This window comes from Rhinopithecus roxellana, chromosome 17, assembly GCF_007565055.1.
Source record: "Rhinopithecus roxellana isolate Shanxi Qingling chromosome 17, ASM756505v1, whole genome shotgun sequence".
In the NCBI taxonomy this organism is placed as follows: Eukaryota; Metazoa; Chordata; class Mammalia; order Primates; family Cercopithecidae; genus Rhinopithecus; species Rhinopithecus roxellana.
In genome coordinates this window covers 24,932,834-24,952,133 of record NC_044565.1, presented here as the reverse complement: position 1 = coordinate 24,952,133, position 19,300 = coordinate 24,932,834, and the positions used below count along the sequence as shown (strand labels likewise).

Below are 19,300 nucleotides of genomic sequence, written 5' to 3'. Positions count from 1 at the left end.
TTAATCACAATTTGGCTTCCCACTCACTGAAGCTATAGAAGACTATTCGCTGGACCAGTCACCAAGGTCACATGCCCCAGGTAGGTATATTTCTCATGTAAGTTTACACAGATGCTAGCTGTGAGAAAATTGACCCAACAGGTGTCTGAACCCACAAGGTTAAGGATTCACTTAGCCAAAACTGTAGAAACTTCCCTAAAGTAACACCCTGCCTGGTGGGCCTGGTGGGAAAGGGTCAACTCTCCTTTACTTAAGAAATTCCTATATAGAAGTTCATTGGTAGGGACAGCAGCTCTGGCCCTCCAGCCTATCCTAGCTAACCCCTGACTACCATAACAAACACAGGAAATAAACTCTTCAGCCCAGAAGAATAGCCCCATGTAGCTGCCTCTGATTCTAGTTTCCTTCTTACTTATCCCACCCTGCTGGATTTCTAACCAGCAAAGTGAAACTATTGCAAATCTAAACTATTTCCTTCTTCCTTTTGTCTAAGTTCGAGATTAGAAGGGGCCATGAATTTATGGAAAGAATCTAACTGAGCTCCCAGTATTTGACAAGAAAGGACTTCCCTTTGTAAGGATAAACACAAGGCAAAAAAAAGAGAAGATATTAAGGGCAAAAGAAGGAGAGCAATCTGAAGACAAAGACAAATGTCTCCCAATGTTCTTAAAGAGTTGAGTAAAAAGCAGAAGAAAACAAATGGCTCATGTATATTCATAGGAAGTCTTAAGAGGAAACTGCAAACAAGAAATTAGAGTACACAACCCCGAAGGAGATAAACCTGCATGATGAAAACCATGACTTCAAATTTAAACCTCTAATAAAGACATTGATTTCCAGCAAAATGACAAATGAGACAACCGGAGAAACCCTCCAAGTAAGAACACCTAAATTAACAGATAAGATACTTCTAAAATCCATTTTAAATGCATGACTGAGCTGATAGGAATGTAAAGAAAATCCTTAAGGGCAAATGAGAAAGGAAAAATCCAGAGAAATAAGGAGCCAAAATGCATACTAACTAGGGGACCCAAAAAGTCACACACTGAACATTTAGTTTTAAGTGAATCTGGGTTTATAGCGTCTACAGACATCTGGTAAAAGTAAACACATATCCTCTCTAAAAGAATGTAACTTCCACACAGGCCCCAAAGAATTGTCAGATAAAGTTCCAAGGAATATGGTTCACAATCAAACACATAAGGAACTAGACACCATGAGCAAGAGCCAGCTAGAGCCAACCAATTGCAGAATCAGGAAACAGAAGTCAGAGTAGTCAGAAATAGGGCTTTAAGGAAAAACTGTTTAAATAAATAAAAGACATTAAAAATATGCCAAACAGACAGGAGACCTTCAAACATAAACAAGCAGATTAGGGGAATAAAACTTTTAGAAATAAAAATATAGTACTTAAGACTGAAAACTCAACAGATAGAGTAAAATAGCAGATCAGAAACTGCTAAAGATCGAGTGAACTAGAAGATACACCTTCAGAAATTAGCCAGAGTGCAACCCAAAGAAAGAAATAATATGAAAGAATGTTTAACAGACATGAAGAATAGAAGAGGTCCATATATCCAATCAGAGTTCCAGAAATGATGGGAGAATGGAATCTGTAACATTTGAAGAGATCATGGTGGAGAATTGCTCAGAACAAATAAAAATAATATCTTTTAAAAATTAAATTAAACTAATTTTATTTTTTAAATTTTCTTTTTTTTTTTCAGACAGGGTCTCACTCTGTGGGCCAGGCTGGAGTGCAGTGGCACAATCATGGCTCACTGCAGCCTTAACCTCCTGGGCTCAAACGATCCTCCCGCCTCACTTTCTCAAGTAGCTGGAACTACAGGTATGCACCACCACAGCTAGCTAATTTTTTGTATTTTTTGTAGAGATGGGGTTTCACTACATTGCCCAGGTTGGTCTTGAACTCATGGGCTCAATGATCTGCCTGCCCCAGCCTCCCAAAGTGCTGGGATTACAGGCATGAGCCACTGCACCCAGCCAAAACTAAACTTAACTTCAAAATAAAAATGTTTTAAGTACTCAGATTTAAGAAAACAATAGCACAATGGAAGCCAGAAGAGAGTGCTGACAGAAAATAACTATCAGTGAAACTATTATTTCCAAAATAAGGGTGAAAAAAATATTTTCGGTCAATTAAAAATTGAGAAAGTTTATAATGAACTGACCTCAATTACAGGAATTTCAATAGGCCCTACTTCAGGAAGAAGACGACTGATATTTAAAAAAAAAAAAAAAAAGTAAATGGGAACACAGCTAAAAGAAAAAATGATTACTTAAAATAATAGTGCTGCCGGGCGCGGTGGCTCACGCCTGTAATTCCAGCACTTTGGGAGGCCGAGACGGGTGGATCACGAGGTCAGGAGATCGAGACCATCCTGGCTAACACGGTGAAACCCCGTCTCTACTAAAAATACAAAAAATTAGTCGGGCGCGGTGGCGGGCGCCTGTAGTCCAGCTACTCAGGAGGCTGAGGCAGGAGAATGGCGTGAACCTGGGAGGCGGAGCTTGCAGTGAGCCGACATTGCGCCACTGCACTCCAGCCTGGGGCACAGAGTGAGACTCCGTCTCAAAAAAAAATATATAATAGTGCTTTAAAAAGGTAGGTAAAAAAGATAAAACTAAAATAGTGTACAAAAGTTTGCAAATTGATAGATGATTGGAGTTAAAGCAGTCTAAGTTCCTTGTAATATTCTGGAGGAAAATATAAACACCAATTAAATTTAGACTTTGCTAAGTTAAATATGCATGTTAAAATTTCTATACTAATCACTAAAGAAATAGAAACAATACATAGTTTTGAAACTAAAAAGAAGAGGAGGGATGGAAAAAAGAGGGGAATATTTTAATCAAAAAAAAAGGGCTGATAGAGATACAAAATAAGATGGCAAAAACAAATTCAAATATATTAGTAAAGATTGTAAGAATGCATTAACCACAAATAGAATCTATCTATTTGCTGCTCACAGGAGAGATAGCTAAAGCTTAAAGACAGAAAAGTTGAAAGTAACAAGATGGAAAAAGCTATACAAGGAAAATACTAACCAAAAGAAAGCTGGGGTAGTTATATTAATATGAACAAAACAGACTTTAAGAAAAACTCTCATTAGCAGAGATTTTAAAAGGCAGAGATGGGCAGAGGCTTGCTACATATTGTTAAAAGATTCAATTCCCCAGAAGATATAAGAATTCTCTATAATGAGAGAAAAAATATAGAGATCATCAAATATATAAAAGTAGGTAGAATTATAAGGAGAAATTGACAAATGTCACATCAAAGCAGAATATTTTTATATCTCACTCAGAAATTGATAAACCACCAAAGACACAAAAATCAGAAGAAGTACAGATTTTAATAACAATTAACAAGCCTGTTCTAAATGCACATTAAATATATAAGACATCTGGACAATACACATTCTTTTCAAGCACACAAAGGACAGTTACAGATTTACACTAGACCATAAAGCAAGTGTCAGGCCGTTTCTAAGTATCGAATCATTACACACAGACTACATTCTCTGGACAGTAGAGACCATTCCAGTTAACCGAGAAATCAATAACAAAAGATAACTTAAAATATAAGTTAGTAACTTCCAAAAATCATGTTTTTAGATAACTTAGGTGTCAAAAAGAAATAATAAAAATCCAAAAATACTCAGAATGGGAAATAACAAAAATATTAGTTGTCAGAACCTACAGGATGCATAAAGCAGCAGTGACAGGAAATGTTATAGCCTTAAATGTTTGCATAGAAGTTAAAATATAATAAACTCCCCCAAAATAGAAGGAAGAAAAGATATAAAATGGAAGGAATAAAATAGAAGAAAAGAAGTGAATAAATTATATAATAAGGAAATAATAGAGAAGACCAACTAAAAATTCTTTGAATCGACTGAAAAAAATCTGACAAATTCTGGCAAGAATAATAAAATATAATCTTGAGAATGAAAGGAGGCATAACTAGAGGGAGAAGAAATTCTTTTTGAAAAATTAAGAGATCATAAAAAATGTTACACCAATATTTTTAGGAAGAAATAGATAATTCCTAGAAAATTTAAATCACCAAAAGTCACTCACATAGAAACAGAAAATCTCAAAGGTCCTATAAACATTTTTTAAAGTTGCATCAGCAGTTTAAAATATTCCCAAAAAGAATACTAAGTCTAGACAGTTTCATGAGTGAATCTACCAAACATTTAGGCAATGGATAATGCTAATCTTATGGCTTACACAACAGAGGTCATTTTATAAGATTAGTATTATCTAGATACCAAAACCTGAAAATAATAGTATGAAAAAGGAAAACTTTAAGCCAATATCATCCCAAAAAAATGATGCAAAAAAAATCCTAAACTTAATGTTTGCAAACTGAGTCCAGCAAGGCAAAAAAAAAAGATAATATATCATGATCAGATTAGATTGTTTCAGAAATGCAAAGTTGTTTAAGTACTAATATAGATATATTTATTAGTGTATATTAAGTTCTCTAAATCTGAAATTCCTGTTATATATATTTTAGATATCTTGGGTTATCTAATTAACATATACATTAATATATTATATCATATAATTATGTATTATATATTAATGTAATTCATTACATTAACAGGTTAAAGGAGCAAAATTATATGATCACTTCAATGGATACTTTAAAAACATTCAATAAAATTTAACAACATTCATGAAAAAAACAGCTAACTAGTAAGGTTCTAACAGGTAACTAGGTTCACCTGATAAATTTAATCCTCAGTGGTAAAACATAAAAACACTCATTTTTTAATTAGGAGCAGAAAAGAATACTCTCTATAACCAAGTACATAGAACATCAGCTGAAGGTTCTAGTCAATGGCAATAAGACAAGAAAATAAAATTAAAAAGTAAAAGAAATATAGACGGAAGAATTAAAATTGTGATTAATCACAAATTATATGATTGACTCTATAGAAAATCCAGGAGAATTCTCAAACCAGTATAATTCATAAGAGATTTTAGCGAAGTTTCTGGATATAAGATCTGTATATGAGAATTGATTTCATTTATATACAAGCAAAAACCAATTAGAAAATAGACCTTTAAAAATTCAAGTAAAGAGAACAATAATGCATAAAATTGCTAGAACTAAATAGAATAAAAGTTGTACTAGACTTTTTTGGATGAAATTATAAAAATTCATTAAATTACCATTAAAGAAGGCCTAAATAAATGGAAAGCTATACAATGTTCATGGTTAAAAGGCAATATAATAAAAATGTCTGCTTTCCCCCAAATTGATCCAGAAATTCACTATAACTCTATCACAAATCTCAACAATTTTTAAGTTGAAAAACTGATTCTAAAACTGAAGTGGAAAAGCAAAGGACTAGAATAGCAATGGTGTTTCTGAACATGAACAAAGTACTTCCTTATCAGAGATCAAGACTTATTAGAAAGCTATAGTAAATAAGATAGTGAAATGGCCCAGGGAAAGACAAATAGACCAATGGAACAGAATAGAGAGCCCACAAATAGCCCACACTTATATGGAAACCCAACAAATGACACAGCTGTCACTGTAGGTCAATGAGAAAGGACAGGTCATTCTATGATGATACTAATTCATTGGTTAGTTATATGAGAAAAAAAATCTCTACCTCACAGTTAACACACACGCAAAATCAATTCCAGGTGAAATAAATACTTAAGTGTGAAAAGCAAAACTTTAGAATTTTTAGAATATAGACAAATATCTACCTTTAACAGTCTTTTCTAAACAAGAGAGAGAGAAAGATAAACTGATAACCCAAGATATCTAGAATATATATAATAGGAATTTCAGATTGAGAGAGCTTAAAAATGACTTGAATGTAGAAATTAAAGAAACCAATCTATTATAATATCAGCAGAATTTTTAAGGAGCTGGTTCTTTGGATGGAAAACAGCTATAAAATACATGAAATTATATGAAGCCTAATAAAAAAGGAAAATAACATAAATACATAAAATTAAGAATAAAGATGAAAACAGAATAGATACAAAGGTTTTATTATAGTAATATGTACAAATTTATACCAATGTTAACAGGCAGTATGTGATGACATCTCAGCTACCAAATTGATTGAAGAAGTACAAAATGATCAAAGAATCCACTCCCAGAAAATGTGCTGAGCCCAGTTTTACAAATGCATACAAGACAGTTGCATCGTATACAATTATATAAGATATGCATTCCTGAAACTCTTCTATAATTCAAAACATATAACATAACACCACTTTAGAGAAAAAATCATGGCTATCCTGTATCAGCTACATAGATACAATTTCACCACCTTTTAAATCACATGATTGTCAGTCTTTTTTTTTTAATTTAGGTTTCCTACTATTATACATTTTGTACATAAAGCCAAACTATTGAAATATTTGTATCATATAATTTCCAAATTGCATAATTTCAGTTCATAAACAGTGGCTCTAGTGTATTTTAGGGCCTTTCAGCAACAATAATTATCATGCCACAGAGCCTGTTTAAGAGCACAGGAAGTAGAAGCACACCTGAAAAGGATTTTAAGGGACTAGTATAACCCTGACATCAAAGTGTAACAAAGACACCTTGAAAGTAATACTTATTAATAGAGACATAAAAATCCTAAGTAGTAGCAAATCTAACTCAATAATGTATAATAGAAGCTCTCCTTAAAACTTCTTCTTAGCCAGGATTAACAAATGTTGGCAGTCTGTCCTGTCTGCCAACAATCTGCCTGAGGTCCAGAACCACTGACTGTCCACAGCTGTTCTAGGATGCCCACTGCAGCTCCAGAAGATGAGCTGGGTGTTTGCCATTAGTCAACTGTGTTTCCTCCAAGACCTGTTTATGCCAGTTGTACTAATATAGAAATTGGATAAACAAAGTATATACTTAAAAGCACATAGAATTTGGATATAAAAAGGAAGGAAGGGCATTGTATCCATGAAAACTAATTTAAGGCTTTTGTGTTTTGGTGGAGTTGTTTGTTGCAACAAGGTCTCACTTTGTCACCCAGGCTAGAGTGCAGTGATGCTATCACGGCTCACTGCAACCTTGTCCTCCAGGGCTCAAGCAATCTTCCCACCTCAGCCTCCTGAATAGCTGGGACTACAGGCATGTGCCATCACACCTGGCCAATTTTTGTATTTTCTGTAGGGACAGGGTTTCACTATGCTGCCCAGGCTGATCTCAAACTCCTAGGCTCAAGCAATTTGCCTATCTCGGCCTCCCAAAGTGCTGGATTACAGGCGAGAGCCACCACACCTGGCTTGCTTTTGATTTTTTTTTTTTTTTAAGTAAGGACTATCAAGTACAAGTGAGATAACATAAAAGGTGGAAGGGCATCTTAAACCCTAAGAGGACTCTACACTCAGATTTTTTTTTTTTCAAGTATCGTTACATTCTCATTAAACTTTAATAAACCTAAAACTAAAAATCCTAGATAATGCATTTTGGATATGATTTATACCAAAAGGATGACATGACACACAAGTCAGCACATCCAAATTCAAAAAGAGGGCATGGCACATGTCAAATGATTGACAAATAAAGTTACATGGATATGGTTAAAAACAAAATGTGGTACTTTTTTTTTTTTTTTTTTTTTTTTTTTTTGAGATGGAGTCTCACTCTGTCACCCAGGCTGGAGTGCAGTGGCGCCATCTCGGCTCACTGCAAGCTCCGCCTCCCGGGTTCACGCCATTCTCCTGCCTCAGCCTCCCAAGTAGCTGGGACTACAGGCGCCCGCCACCACGCCTGGCTAATTTTTGGTATTTTTAGTAGAGACAGGGTTTCACCATGTTACCCAGGATGGTCTCGATCTCCTGACCTCAAGATCCGCCCACCTCGGCCTCCCAAAGTGCTGGGATTACAGGCAAGAGCCACCGCACCTGGCCTGTTTGTGGTACATTTCTATGACTTTTAATAAGTCCCTATTTAATCAAGTTTTTCAATTAGCCAATCAACTACCTGTCTTGACTGCATTGGATAAGGTGGCTGCAACTGTAGTAAACTATAATACCATGACCAATTGACCGATTTGGGTTTACCCCAGGAATATAGCACAATTATACACCTATTAACAGACAATGGAAAATAAAATTATCATCTTAATAAATGCCAAATGACATTTGAGAGAATTAAACTTCCATGCCTAATTTTTAAGCTATTAATAAACTAACAATCAGCTGGGTGCGGTGGCTCACGCCTATAATCCCAGCACTTTGGGAAGCCAGGGAGGGTGGATCACTTGAGGTCAGGAGTTCAAGATCAGCCTGGCCAACATGATGAAACCCTGTCTCTACAAAAATACAAAAATTAACAGAGCACGGTGGTGGGCACCTGTAATCCCAGCTACTCAGGAGGCTAAGGCAAGAGAATTGCTTGAACTCAGGAGGCAGAGGTTGCAGTGAGCCAAGACAATACCACTGTAGCCCAACCTGGGCAACAGAGCAAGACTCCATCTCAAAAACAATAAATAAACAAACAAACAAACAAAGGACACAACCTTGCCAAAATCAAATATCTGTCTGAAACCATCAATAATTATCCTAATTAATGGAAATCTGGCAGAGGCATTCTCATTAGAATGAATGACTAAATAAGTCTGCTCAGCAGCATCTCAAATATCAAATGGTATTTGGAAAAAGGAATAAGCCGTTATTATTAGAAAGAAACTAACACGTTTATCATTATTTGAAGAAAACGATCTTACCTACTTGGAAAACCAAACAGAATCAAAGAACAATAGTCAGAACTAATAAATGGGGCTTTAAAAAGAGTCATTTCCAAAGTAAATATACAAAAATATTATTTTCCTATATTCTAGCAATAGTTTGACAAAGTCATAAGAAAAACAGATATTCCATTTAGAACAGCACCAAAGACCATAAAATGCCTAGGAATACACTTTAACAAGAAATGGCCTGAGCAGGTGTACCTAGGGGTAACAAAACAAAACAAAACAAAAACACAGAAAGAAATCATCTGGACGGACACATATAAAGTAAACTAAAATAAGTCCTTTAAGGGACAAAAGAAGACAATAGGAGAAATAAACAAATTAAATGGCAAATGATACGGAGTAGTTAAAAGTTCATATGACATGCAGCCATATCTTTAAAGAATACAAGAATAGGCTGGGTGTGGTGGCTCACACCTGTAATCCCAGCACTTTGGGAGGCCGAGGTAGGCAGATCATGAGGCCAGGAGTTTGAGAACAGGATGGCTAACATGGTAAAACCCCATCTCTACTAAAAATACAAAAAATTAGCCGGGCATGGTGGTGCATACCTGTAGTCCCAGCTACTTAGGAGGCTGAACCAGGAGAATTGCTTGAACCCGGCAGGTGGAGGTTGCAGTGAGCCACGATCATGCCACTGCACTCTAGCCTGGGCAAAAAGCCGCACTCTGCCTCAAAATATATATATATAGTCTATATTATATACATTATATAACATATATACACACAAATATGGGAAAATATTCATGTATACTTTTAAATTTAAAAAATCCAAATTATAAAAAAACTATGATTCCAATTTTGTTTTTAAAAAGTATTCATGTGAGCTTAAAAGACATCTAAAAAATGAAGGCACATCAAAATCCTAACAGTGCCTATCATTAACTGGTAGGAATAAAAGTGGTTTTAACGTCCTGCTTGACACTTTTTGTGTTTTCCATATTTTATTTAAAAAAGATAAATCAGAAAAAATATATATCTATATTGATAGCCTCCTTCTAGAAGTTCATGAGTCCCCCAGTACAGCAGTGCCTCCTCTTGACACCATAAGTAGAATGTAACTCACTGCCTTTGGCAAGTTCTGTCTCTTACGCCACCCTCCACAGGTCAGGGGCTCCCACTGGCCCTCAGCATGGGACTTCAGGCGCACATGCTGAAGGCTAGACACCAAAGTCATCTTCCTAGAGGGACCCACAGCCCAGAAAGATGACACCTAGGAAATCCACTCAGGCAAGCAGAAAGGAGCCCTGCCAGAAACTGCAGGAGCAGACTGTTGGCCCAAGCAGACCTCTTAGCACCCAAGGGGGCCAGCCAGGGTTCCTCGGTCACACACCCCCTTCACACATCAGGGAGGAGCACAGAAAGTCAGCCTGCCGTCTGAGGTCCCGCGCCCAGAAGAGGCTTCTGGGGTCCCACACTCCAGAAGTCAGAGTCTAATCGAGAGATTTCCCTGCCTCCACTGGCCCATGCAGCCCCACCTATGCCCCTCAGTCTTCACACAGGTAAATAAAATTAAGGTAAATCCCAGGAAGTAACCTAGGGGTGTCCATTTCTGAGCATCTACTCCATAGCTTTCTCTCACTCCTCCTTTACAGTGAGGCAAAGATAGGTGACTTTCCTGCTAGGGCTCAGGAAATACCTCCTTTCTTCCCTCCCACTCTCCCCTCCCGTTTCCCTCCTAACCCCCTACCCCCGGCCCCACAAGGGAACACAAGGAGCCCACAAATAAGTAAGCAATACATACATGAGGACTGGATGGAGGAGAAGCCGTGTTAGTAGGGGCCAAGCTCGACAGACCGTCTGCAAGCTACAAATGAAACACGCTGGTTAGCAACAGGAAGGCTGGACAGTCCCCAGGAGGTAGCGCTCTCTGACCAGGCACCCTCTGCTCTTCCTCCAGGGAGAACATGTGCTTTGGAGTTGGACAAGCCTGGCTCCAACACCTCACCAGATGTGTGACTTTGGGCAAGTCCCTTGACCTCTCTGAATCAGCTTCCTACCTGGAGAATGGGTCCAAAGCCCACCTCACACAGCGACAGTGAGTACGAATGAGATGAAGGCTGGGCACGTCCAGCACAAGGCAAGGCACGTGGAAGGAGCTCAGCCAATGCCTGACTCCTGCCCACTCTCTCACATGTCCTCCCTCCCTCTCCAAAATCTGCCTACTTCGGGGACACTCCAACTCCCCAGCATCCTAACCACTGAGCCACACCAACACTGCAGGGCATGGTTCGTAAGCTACAGCAGGTTACTCAGTGTTCCCTCCTCCAGGACAAGAACCAGGGCATCATATGTCTTCCCCAAAACCTGACATCACTGGTGACTTTAGGAGTCTTACAGTCCAACCTCCACTCCATGCTACAAATCACTTTCTGCATCTTTTTCTGAGCATCAGCTCCCTGCCTCCCAGTACTGTGAATCAATATTTCATAATGTTCACCTTATGAAATCCCTGCGCTGCAGCCCGAGGAGGGCCTCAGGGCTCGGGGCTGAAGGCAGGGAGACTTGTTCAGAGGCCACTGCGATCCTCTAGGAGAAGGGGATGGGGCTCTGGGTGGATGAGTACCAGGCTAGCAGGTGGGCAAGCTGAGAAGATGCATGCTAGGCAGAGGGAATCGCAAGCGCAAAGGTGGAGGGGAAGAAAGAAGCACACACAGCCCCTTCGAGAAAGAGCAAAGGGTTCCGGAGAGTGGGTGCTGGGGAGCAGCCAGCTGGGACCCAGAGCTGCCGGGGCTGGCTCCTCATCCTCTAAGCCTCGAGCAGGGGACTCTGGGAGGACTCCAAAGGGCCAAACCCCAGGCTGCCCTGCCTTCCTCAGCACGAAGATTCTGGGAGACACTCTCCCGATGCCCACAGAAATCCATGGAAGGTGAAGCCCTGCTGGGCCCAGGAGGGGTGTTTGGGGACTGGGATCCCTCCCTGCTCTGTGAAAAGACACATCACTGAGGGGCCCCTCAGGGTTGTTCAGAGTCAGAAGCAGAATCAGCCCTGGGCACCTAGCCAGGGCTGCTGGATGGCCCTGGGGTGCTGGCCACATGTCGTGTGACCCCTGGAATAGACTGGGTGAACTCCACGTGCCACCCCCAGCTGGCCAGAGATGGGCCTCGCCAGGCAGCAGCTATGCCCCTCCCATTCGCATCCTGAACCCCGTAGAAGCCTTACTGTTATTTTTAATGCAGTTCTTTTTTAGAAAGGTGAGAGGGAAACCAGCAGTTCACCAGAGCAAAATAAAGCTAAACATAGTGTTCCAAAGATCTGGTCCAGCTTCAGAAATTACACGTTCCCCTTTGGGACTCAGGCATAATTTGCCACTCTGGTTCTGGGAGCACGTTCCCACCTTCACGGCATCCCAGAGACTATAACCGGAGCAGCAGTCTCAAAATTAGCCCCAGCCCCAGCGCCTGGGAGCCTGGGAGCCTGGGAGCCTGGGAGCCGGCCAGCCCCAGCACCCGCCCCACAGAGTGAGGAAACAGTCTCCCGAGGCCTCCTGCACACTAGCTGGCCAGGCCTGTCTCCTGCCGGCACCCCACGCTCACCACACACACAAAACACACACACAGACACACACCCACCACCTCTACTCCACATACACACCCACCTCTGCCACACACATCTCTATCACGCACACACACACATCCCACCTCTACCACACACACCACCTCCTCTACCACACACACCATCTCTACCACAAACACCCACCACCTCTACCACACACACACCACACCTCTACCCCACACACAACACACACACTCCACCTCTACTACACACACCCCACCTCTACCATACACACACACACCACACCTCTACCACACACACACATACCCCACCTCTACCACACACACACCACCTCTACCACATGCACACCACCTGTACCACACACACACACCTCCCCTAACACACACACACCTCTACCACAAACACACCACCTGTACCACACACACCCCACCTCTACCCCCCCACACACACCCCACCTCTACCACACACACCCCACCTATACACCCCCACACACACCCCACCTCTACCACACACACACCCCACCTAATACACCCCCCACACACACCCCACCTCTACCACAACACACACCCCACCTCTACCACACACACACCATTTCTACCACCACACCCCACCTCTGCACCCCCACACACACCCCACCTCTACCACACACACACCCCACCTCTACACCCCAACACACACCCCACCTCTACCACACACACACCCACCTTATACACCCCCACACACACCCACCTCTACCACACACACACCCCACCTCTACCACACACACACCATTTCTACCACACACACCCCACCTCTGCACCCCCACACACACCCCACCTCTACCACACACACACCCCACCTCTACAAACCCCAACACACACCCCCACCTCTACCACACACAACACCCCACCTCTACCAACACACACCATTTCTACCACACACACCCCACCTCTGCACCCCACACACACCCCACCTCTACCACACACACCCCACCTCTACACCCCAACACACACCCCACCTCTACCACACACACACCCCACCTATACACCCCCACACACACCCCACCTCTACCACACACACACCCCACCTCTACCACACACACACACCATTTCTACCACACACACCCCACCTCTGCACCCCCACACACACCCCACCTCTACCACACACACACCCCACCTCTACACCCCCAACACACACCCCACCTCTACCACACACACACCCCACCTCTACCACACACACACCATTTCTACCACACACACCCCACCTCTGCACCCCCACACACACCCCACCTCTACCACACACACAACCCACCTCTACACCCCAACACACACCCCACCTCTACCACACACACACCCCACCTCTACCACACACACACCATTTCTACCACACACACAACCCACCTCTACACCCCCACACACACCCCACCTCTACCACACACACACCCCACCTCTACACCCCCACACACACCCCACCTCTACCACACACACACCCCACCTCTACACCCCCCCACACCCCACCTCTACCACACACACACCGCACCGCTACCACAACACACATCCCACCTCGACACCCCCACACACACCACCCACCTCTACCACACACACCCCACCTCTACCACACACACCATTTCTACCACACACACACCCCACCTCGACACCCCCACACACCCCACCTCTACCACACACACACCCCACCTCTACACCCCAACACACACCCCCCCTACCACCACCACACCCCACCTCTACACCCCAACACACACCCCACCTCGACCACCACACACCCCACCTCTACACCCCCACACACACACCCCACCGCTACCACACACACCCCACCTCTACACCCCCACACACACCCACCCTACCACCACACACACCCCACCTCTACACCCCCACACACACCCCACCTCTACCACACACACACACCCCACCCACCTCTACAAACCCCCACACCACACCCCCCTCACCACACCACCCCACCCCACCTCTACACCCCCACACACACACCATTTCTACCACACACACACCACACCTCTACCCCACACACACACACTCCACCTCTACTACACACACCCCACCTCTACCATACACACACCCCCCCCACCAACCACACACACACCCCCACCACACACATCACCTACCACACAGACACACCTCTACACACACACAAACCTCTACCACACACACACTCCCTACCACAACACATACCACCTGTACCACACACACACCTCTACCACACACACACCTCTACCACACACATCTCTACCACAACCCCCCACCACCTCTACCACACACACACACCTCTACCCCACAGAAACACACACACTCCACCTCTACTACACACACCCCACACCCCACCGCACCATGCACACACACACCACACCTCTACCACACACACACCATCTCTACCACACACACACCACACCTCTACCCCACACACACACACTCCACCTCTACTACACACACCCCACCTCTACCATACACACACACCCCCCACCTCTACCACACACACACCCCTCTACCACACACACACCACTTTTACCACACATACACACCTCTACCACACACAAACCTCTACCACACACACACCTCTACCACACACACACACTCCCTACCACACACATACCACCTGTACCACACACACACCTCTACCACACACACACCTCTACCACACACATCTCTACCACAAACACCCACCACCTCTACCACACACACACACCTCTACCCCACACAAACACACACACTCCACCTCTACTACACACACCCCACCTCTACCATACACACACACCACACCTCTACCACACACAAACACCCCTCTACCACACACACACACCCCTCTACCACACACACACCTCCTCTACCACACACACCACCTCCTCTAACACACATACCACCTCTACCACAAATACCCACCACCTCTACCACACACACACCACACCTCTACCACACACACACCACCTCTACCACACACACCACCTGTACCACACACACACACCTCCCCTAACACACACACACCTCTACCACAAACACACCACCTGTACCACACACACCCCACCTCTACCCCCCCACACACACCCCACCTCTACCACACACACACCCCACCTCTACACCCCCCACACACCCCACTTCTACCACACACAACCCACTTCTACACCACACACAGCACACCTCTACACCCCCCCACACACACTGCACCTCTACACACACCCCACCTCTACCATACACACCCCACCCCACCTCTACCACACACACCCCCCGCCCCACCTCTAACCCCCTACAACACCCCACCTCTACCACATACACACACCCCACCTCTACCACACACACCACCTCTACCACACACGCACCACCTCTATCACACACATACATATACACACACACCACCTCTACCACACACACACACCCCACCTCTACCCCCCACACACCACCTCTACCACACACATACATACACACACACACCACCTCTACCACACACATACATACACACACACCACCCTACCACACACATACATACACACACACCACCTCTACCACACACACACCCCCACCCCTACCCCCCACACACCACCTCTACCACACACACATACCACACACACACCACCTCTACCACACACATACACACACCACCTCTACCACAAACATACATACACATACACACACACACCACCTCTACCACACACATACATACACACACACACCACCTCTACCACACACATACATACACACACACACCATCTCTACCACACACATACATACACACACACACCACCTCTACCACACACATAACCATACACACACCACCTCTACCACACACATACATACACCACACACCACCTCTACCACCCATACATACACACACACACACACCTCTACCACACACATACATACACACACACACCACCTCTACCACACACATACATACACCACACACCACCTCTACCACACACATACACCCCACCTCTACCCCCCACACACCACCTCTACCCACCACATACATACACACACACCACCACCTCTACCACACACATACATACTACCACACCACCTCTACCACACCACACAACCCCCACCTCTACCCCCCACACCACCCAACTCCACATACACACACACACCACCTCTACCACACACATACATACACACACACACACCTCTACCACACACACACACCCCACCTCTACCCCCTACACACCACCTCTACCACACACATACATACACACACACACCACCTCTACCACACACACACCCCACCTCTATCCCCCACACACCACCTCTACCACACATACATACACACACACACCACCTCTACCACACACACTCATACACACACACACCACCTCTACCACACACACACACCCCACCTCTACCCCCCACACACACCTCTACCACACACATACACACACACACCACCTCTACCACACACATACATACACACACACACCACCTCTACCACACACACACCCACCTCTATCCCCACACACACTACCACCCACTCACTACCACACACACCACACTCTACACACACCTACACACACCACCTCTACCACACACATACATACACACACACACCACCTCTACCACACATACACACACACCCCACCTCTACCACACACATACATACACACACCCCCCACCTCTACCACACATACACACACACACCACCTCTACCACACACACTCATACCACACAACACCTCTACCACACACACCACCCCCCTCTATCCCCCCCCCACACCACCTCTACCCACACATACATACACACACACACCACCTCTACCACACACATACATACACACACACACCATCTCTACCACACACATACATACACACACACACCACCGCTACCACACACACACCCCACCTCTACCCCCACAACCACCTCCTACCTCATACCCACACTACATACACACACACCACCTCTACCACACATACACACACACACCACCTCTACCACACACATACACACACCCCCCACTTCTACCACACATACACACACACACCACCTCTACCACACACATACATACACACACACACCACCTCTACCACACACACCCCCCTCTATCCCCCACACACCACCTCTACCACACACATACATACACACACACACCACCTCTACCACACATACACACACACACCACCTCTACCACACACATACATACACACACACACCACCTCTACCACACATACACACACACCCCACCTCTACCACACACATACATACACACACACCCCCACCTCTACCACACATACACACACACACCACCTCTCCCACACACACACATACACACACACACCACCTCTACCACACACACACACCCCCTCTATCCCCCAACACCACCTCTACCACACACATACATACACACACACACCACCTCTACCACACACATACATACACACACACACCACCTCTACCACACACATACATACACACACACACCACCTCTACCACACACAACATACACACACACACCACCTCTACCACACACACACCCCACCTCTACCCCCCACACACCACCTCTACCACACACATACATACACACACACACCACCTCTACCACACACATACATACACACCCCCCCACCTCTACCACACATACACACACACACCACCTCTACCACACACAACATACACACACACCACCACCTCTACCACACACACACACCCCACCTCTATCCCCACACACCACCTCTACCACACACATACATACACACACACACCACCACCTCTACCACACACATACATACACACACACACCACCTCTACCACACACACACACCCCACCTCTACCCCCCACACACCACCTCTACCACACACATACATACACACACCACCTCTACCACACCACACACCACCCCACCTCTACCACACACATACAGACACACACACCCCCCACCACACAGACACACACACACCACCTCTACCACCACACCACACACACACACCACCTCTACCACCACACACACCCCACCTCATCCCCCACACACCACCTCTACCCACACAGACAGACACACACACACACACACACACAACACCACCACCTACCACAACCACACACCACCTACCACACACAACACCCACCACCACACACCACTCTACCACACACCACACACACACACACTAACCACACACACACACCCCACCTCTACCCCCCCACACCACCTCACCACACACATACATACACACACACCCACCCTACCACACACATACATACACACACCCCCACCTCTACCACATACACACACACACCACCTCTACCACACACACTCATACACACACACACACCACCTCTACCACACACACACACCCCACCTCTATCCCCCACACACCACCTCTACCACACACATACATACACACACACACCACCTCTACCACACACACTCATACATACACGCACGTACCTCTTTGTCACATAAAACATACACACAGAGTCTCACTTCCAAGCCTTTGCCTGAGCCCTTTTGCCTGCAAGGAAAGCCTCCCTGTCCTCCCCTGTTCACCCACCGGCCTCAGAGGCCCCCTCCCTGGAGAAGCTTCCCCAGATGCTTAACCTATGCTGAACCTGCAGGGCCAGGAGACTCCAAGAGCTTGGTCTCCTTGTTAGTGAAGCATCTCCTCACTTTGGCGTCACTTATTTGAGATCTTCTGGACACCCCCTCTTCCCTTGTCTCTTTGTGACCAGAGTTGGAACTTCCTAAAAGTTAATTCTCTAATTCTTCAACACACACATATTCCCACCTCCCGAAATTCTCCTTCTCTGAAGACTTAAAGAGGAGCCCCTCTACCCAAGAGTGCTCTCGGAATGCTCAGCAACAGCCGCCCTTGCCATACCCAGCTGGCTCTGGGAGCATCTCAGTGCCTCAAAGGTGCGATTTCTGGGGGCACAGCCTCTATTTGGAGCTTCAAGACTCTCTATAGAAAAGGGACAGGGGGTGGCAGGCTCCCTGTGTGTTCCTGAACACTCTTTTTTCTTCCCCTAATCATAGTTACAACACCAAGAACTGTCTTAATTTAAAAAAAAAAAACAAAAAAACAAAAAAAAAAAAA

At 44.8% G+C, this 19,300-nt stretch overlaps 1 protein-coding gene across 22 annotated transcripts in view; it reads right to left on the bottom strand.

Annotated features, from left to right (window-relative positions):
- The window catches only part of DYSF (dysferlin), a 237,169-nt gene that overhangs the window by 54,889 nt on the left and 162,980 nt on the right, over positions 1-19,300 (bottom strand). For 14 of the 22 annotated variants that reach the window (XR_004054403.1, XR_004054402.1, XM_010361936.2 and 11 more), the window contains one exon: positions 10,513-10,575. The exons of the other annotated variants lie outside the window; for them this stretch is intronic. Coding sequence is in view for 12 of the 14 variants with exons in the window: in XM_010361936.2 (XP_010360238.2) it covers positions 10,513-10,575 (63 nt within the window). In the remaining 2 variants the exon portion in view is untranslated. The remainder of the gene's footprint in view (positions 1-10,512; positions 10,576-19,300) is intronic. 22 annotated transcript variants of the gene reach the window in all.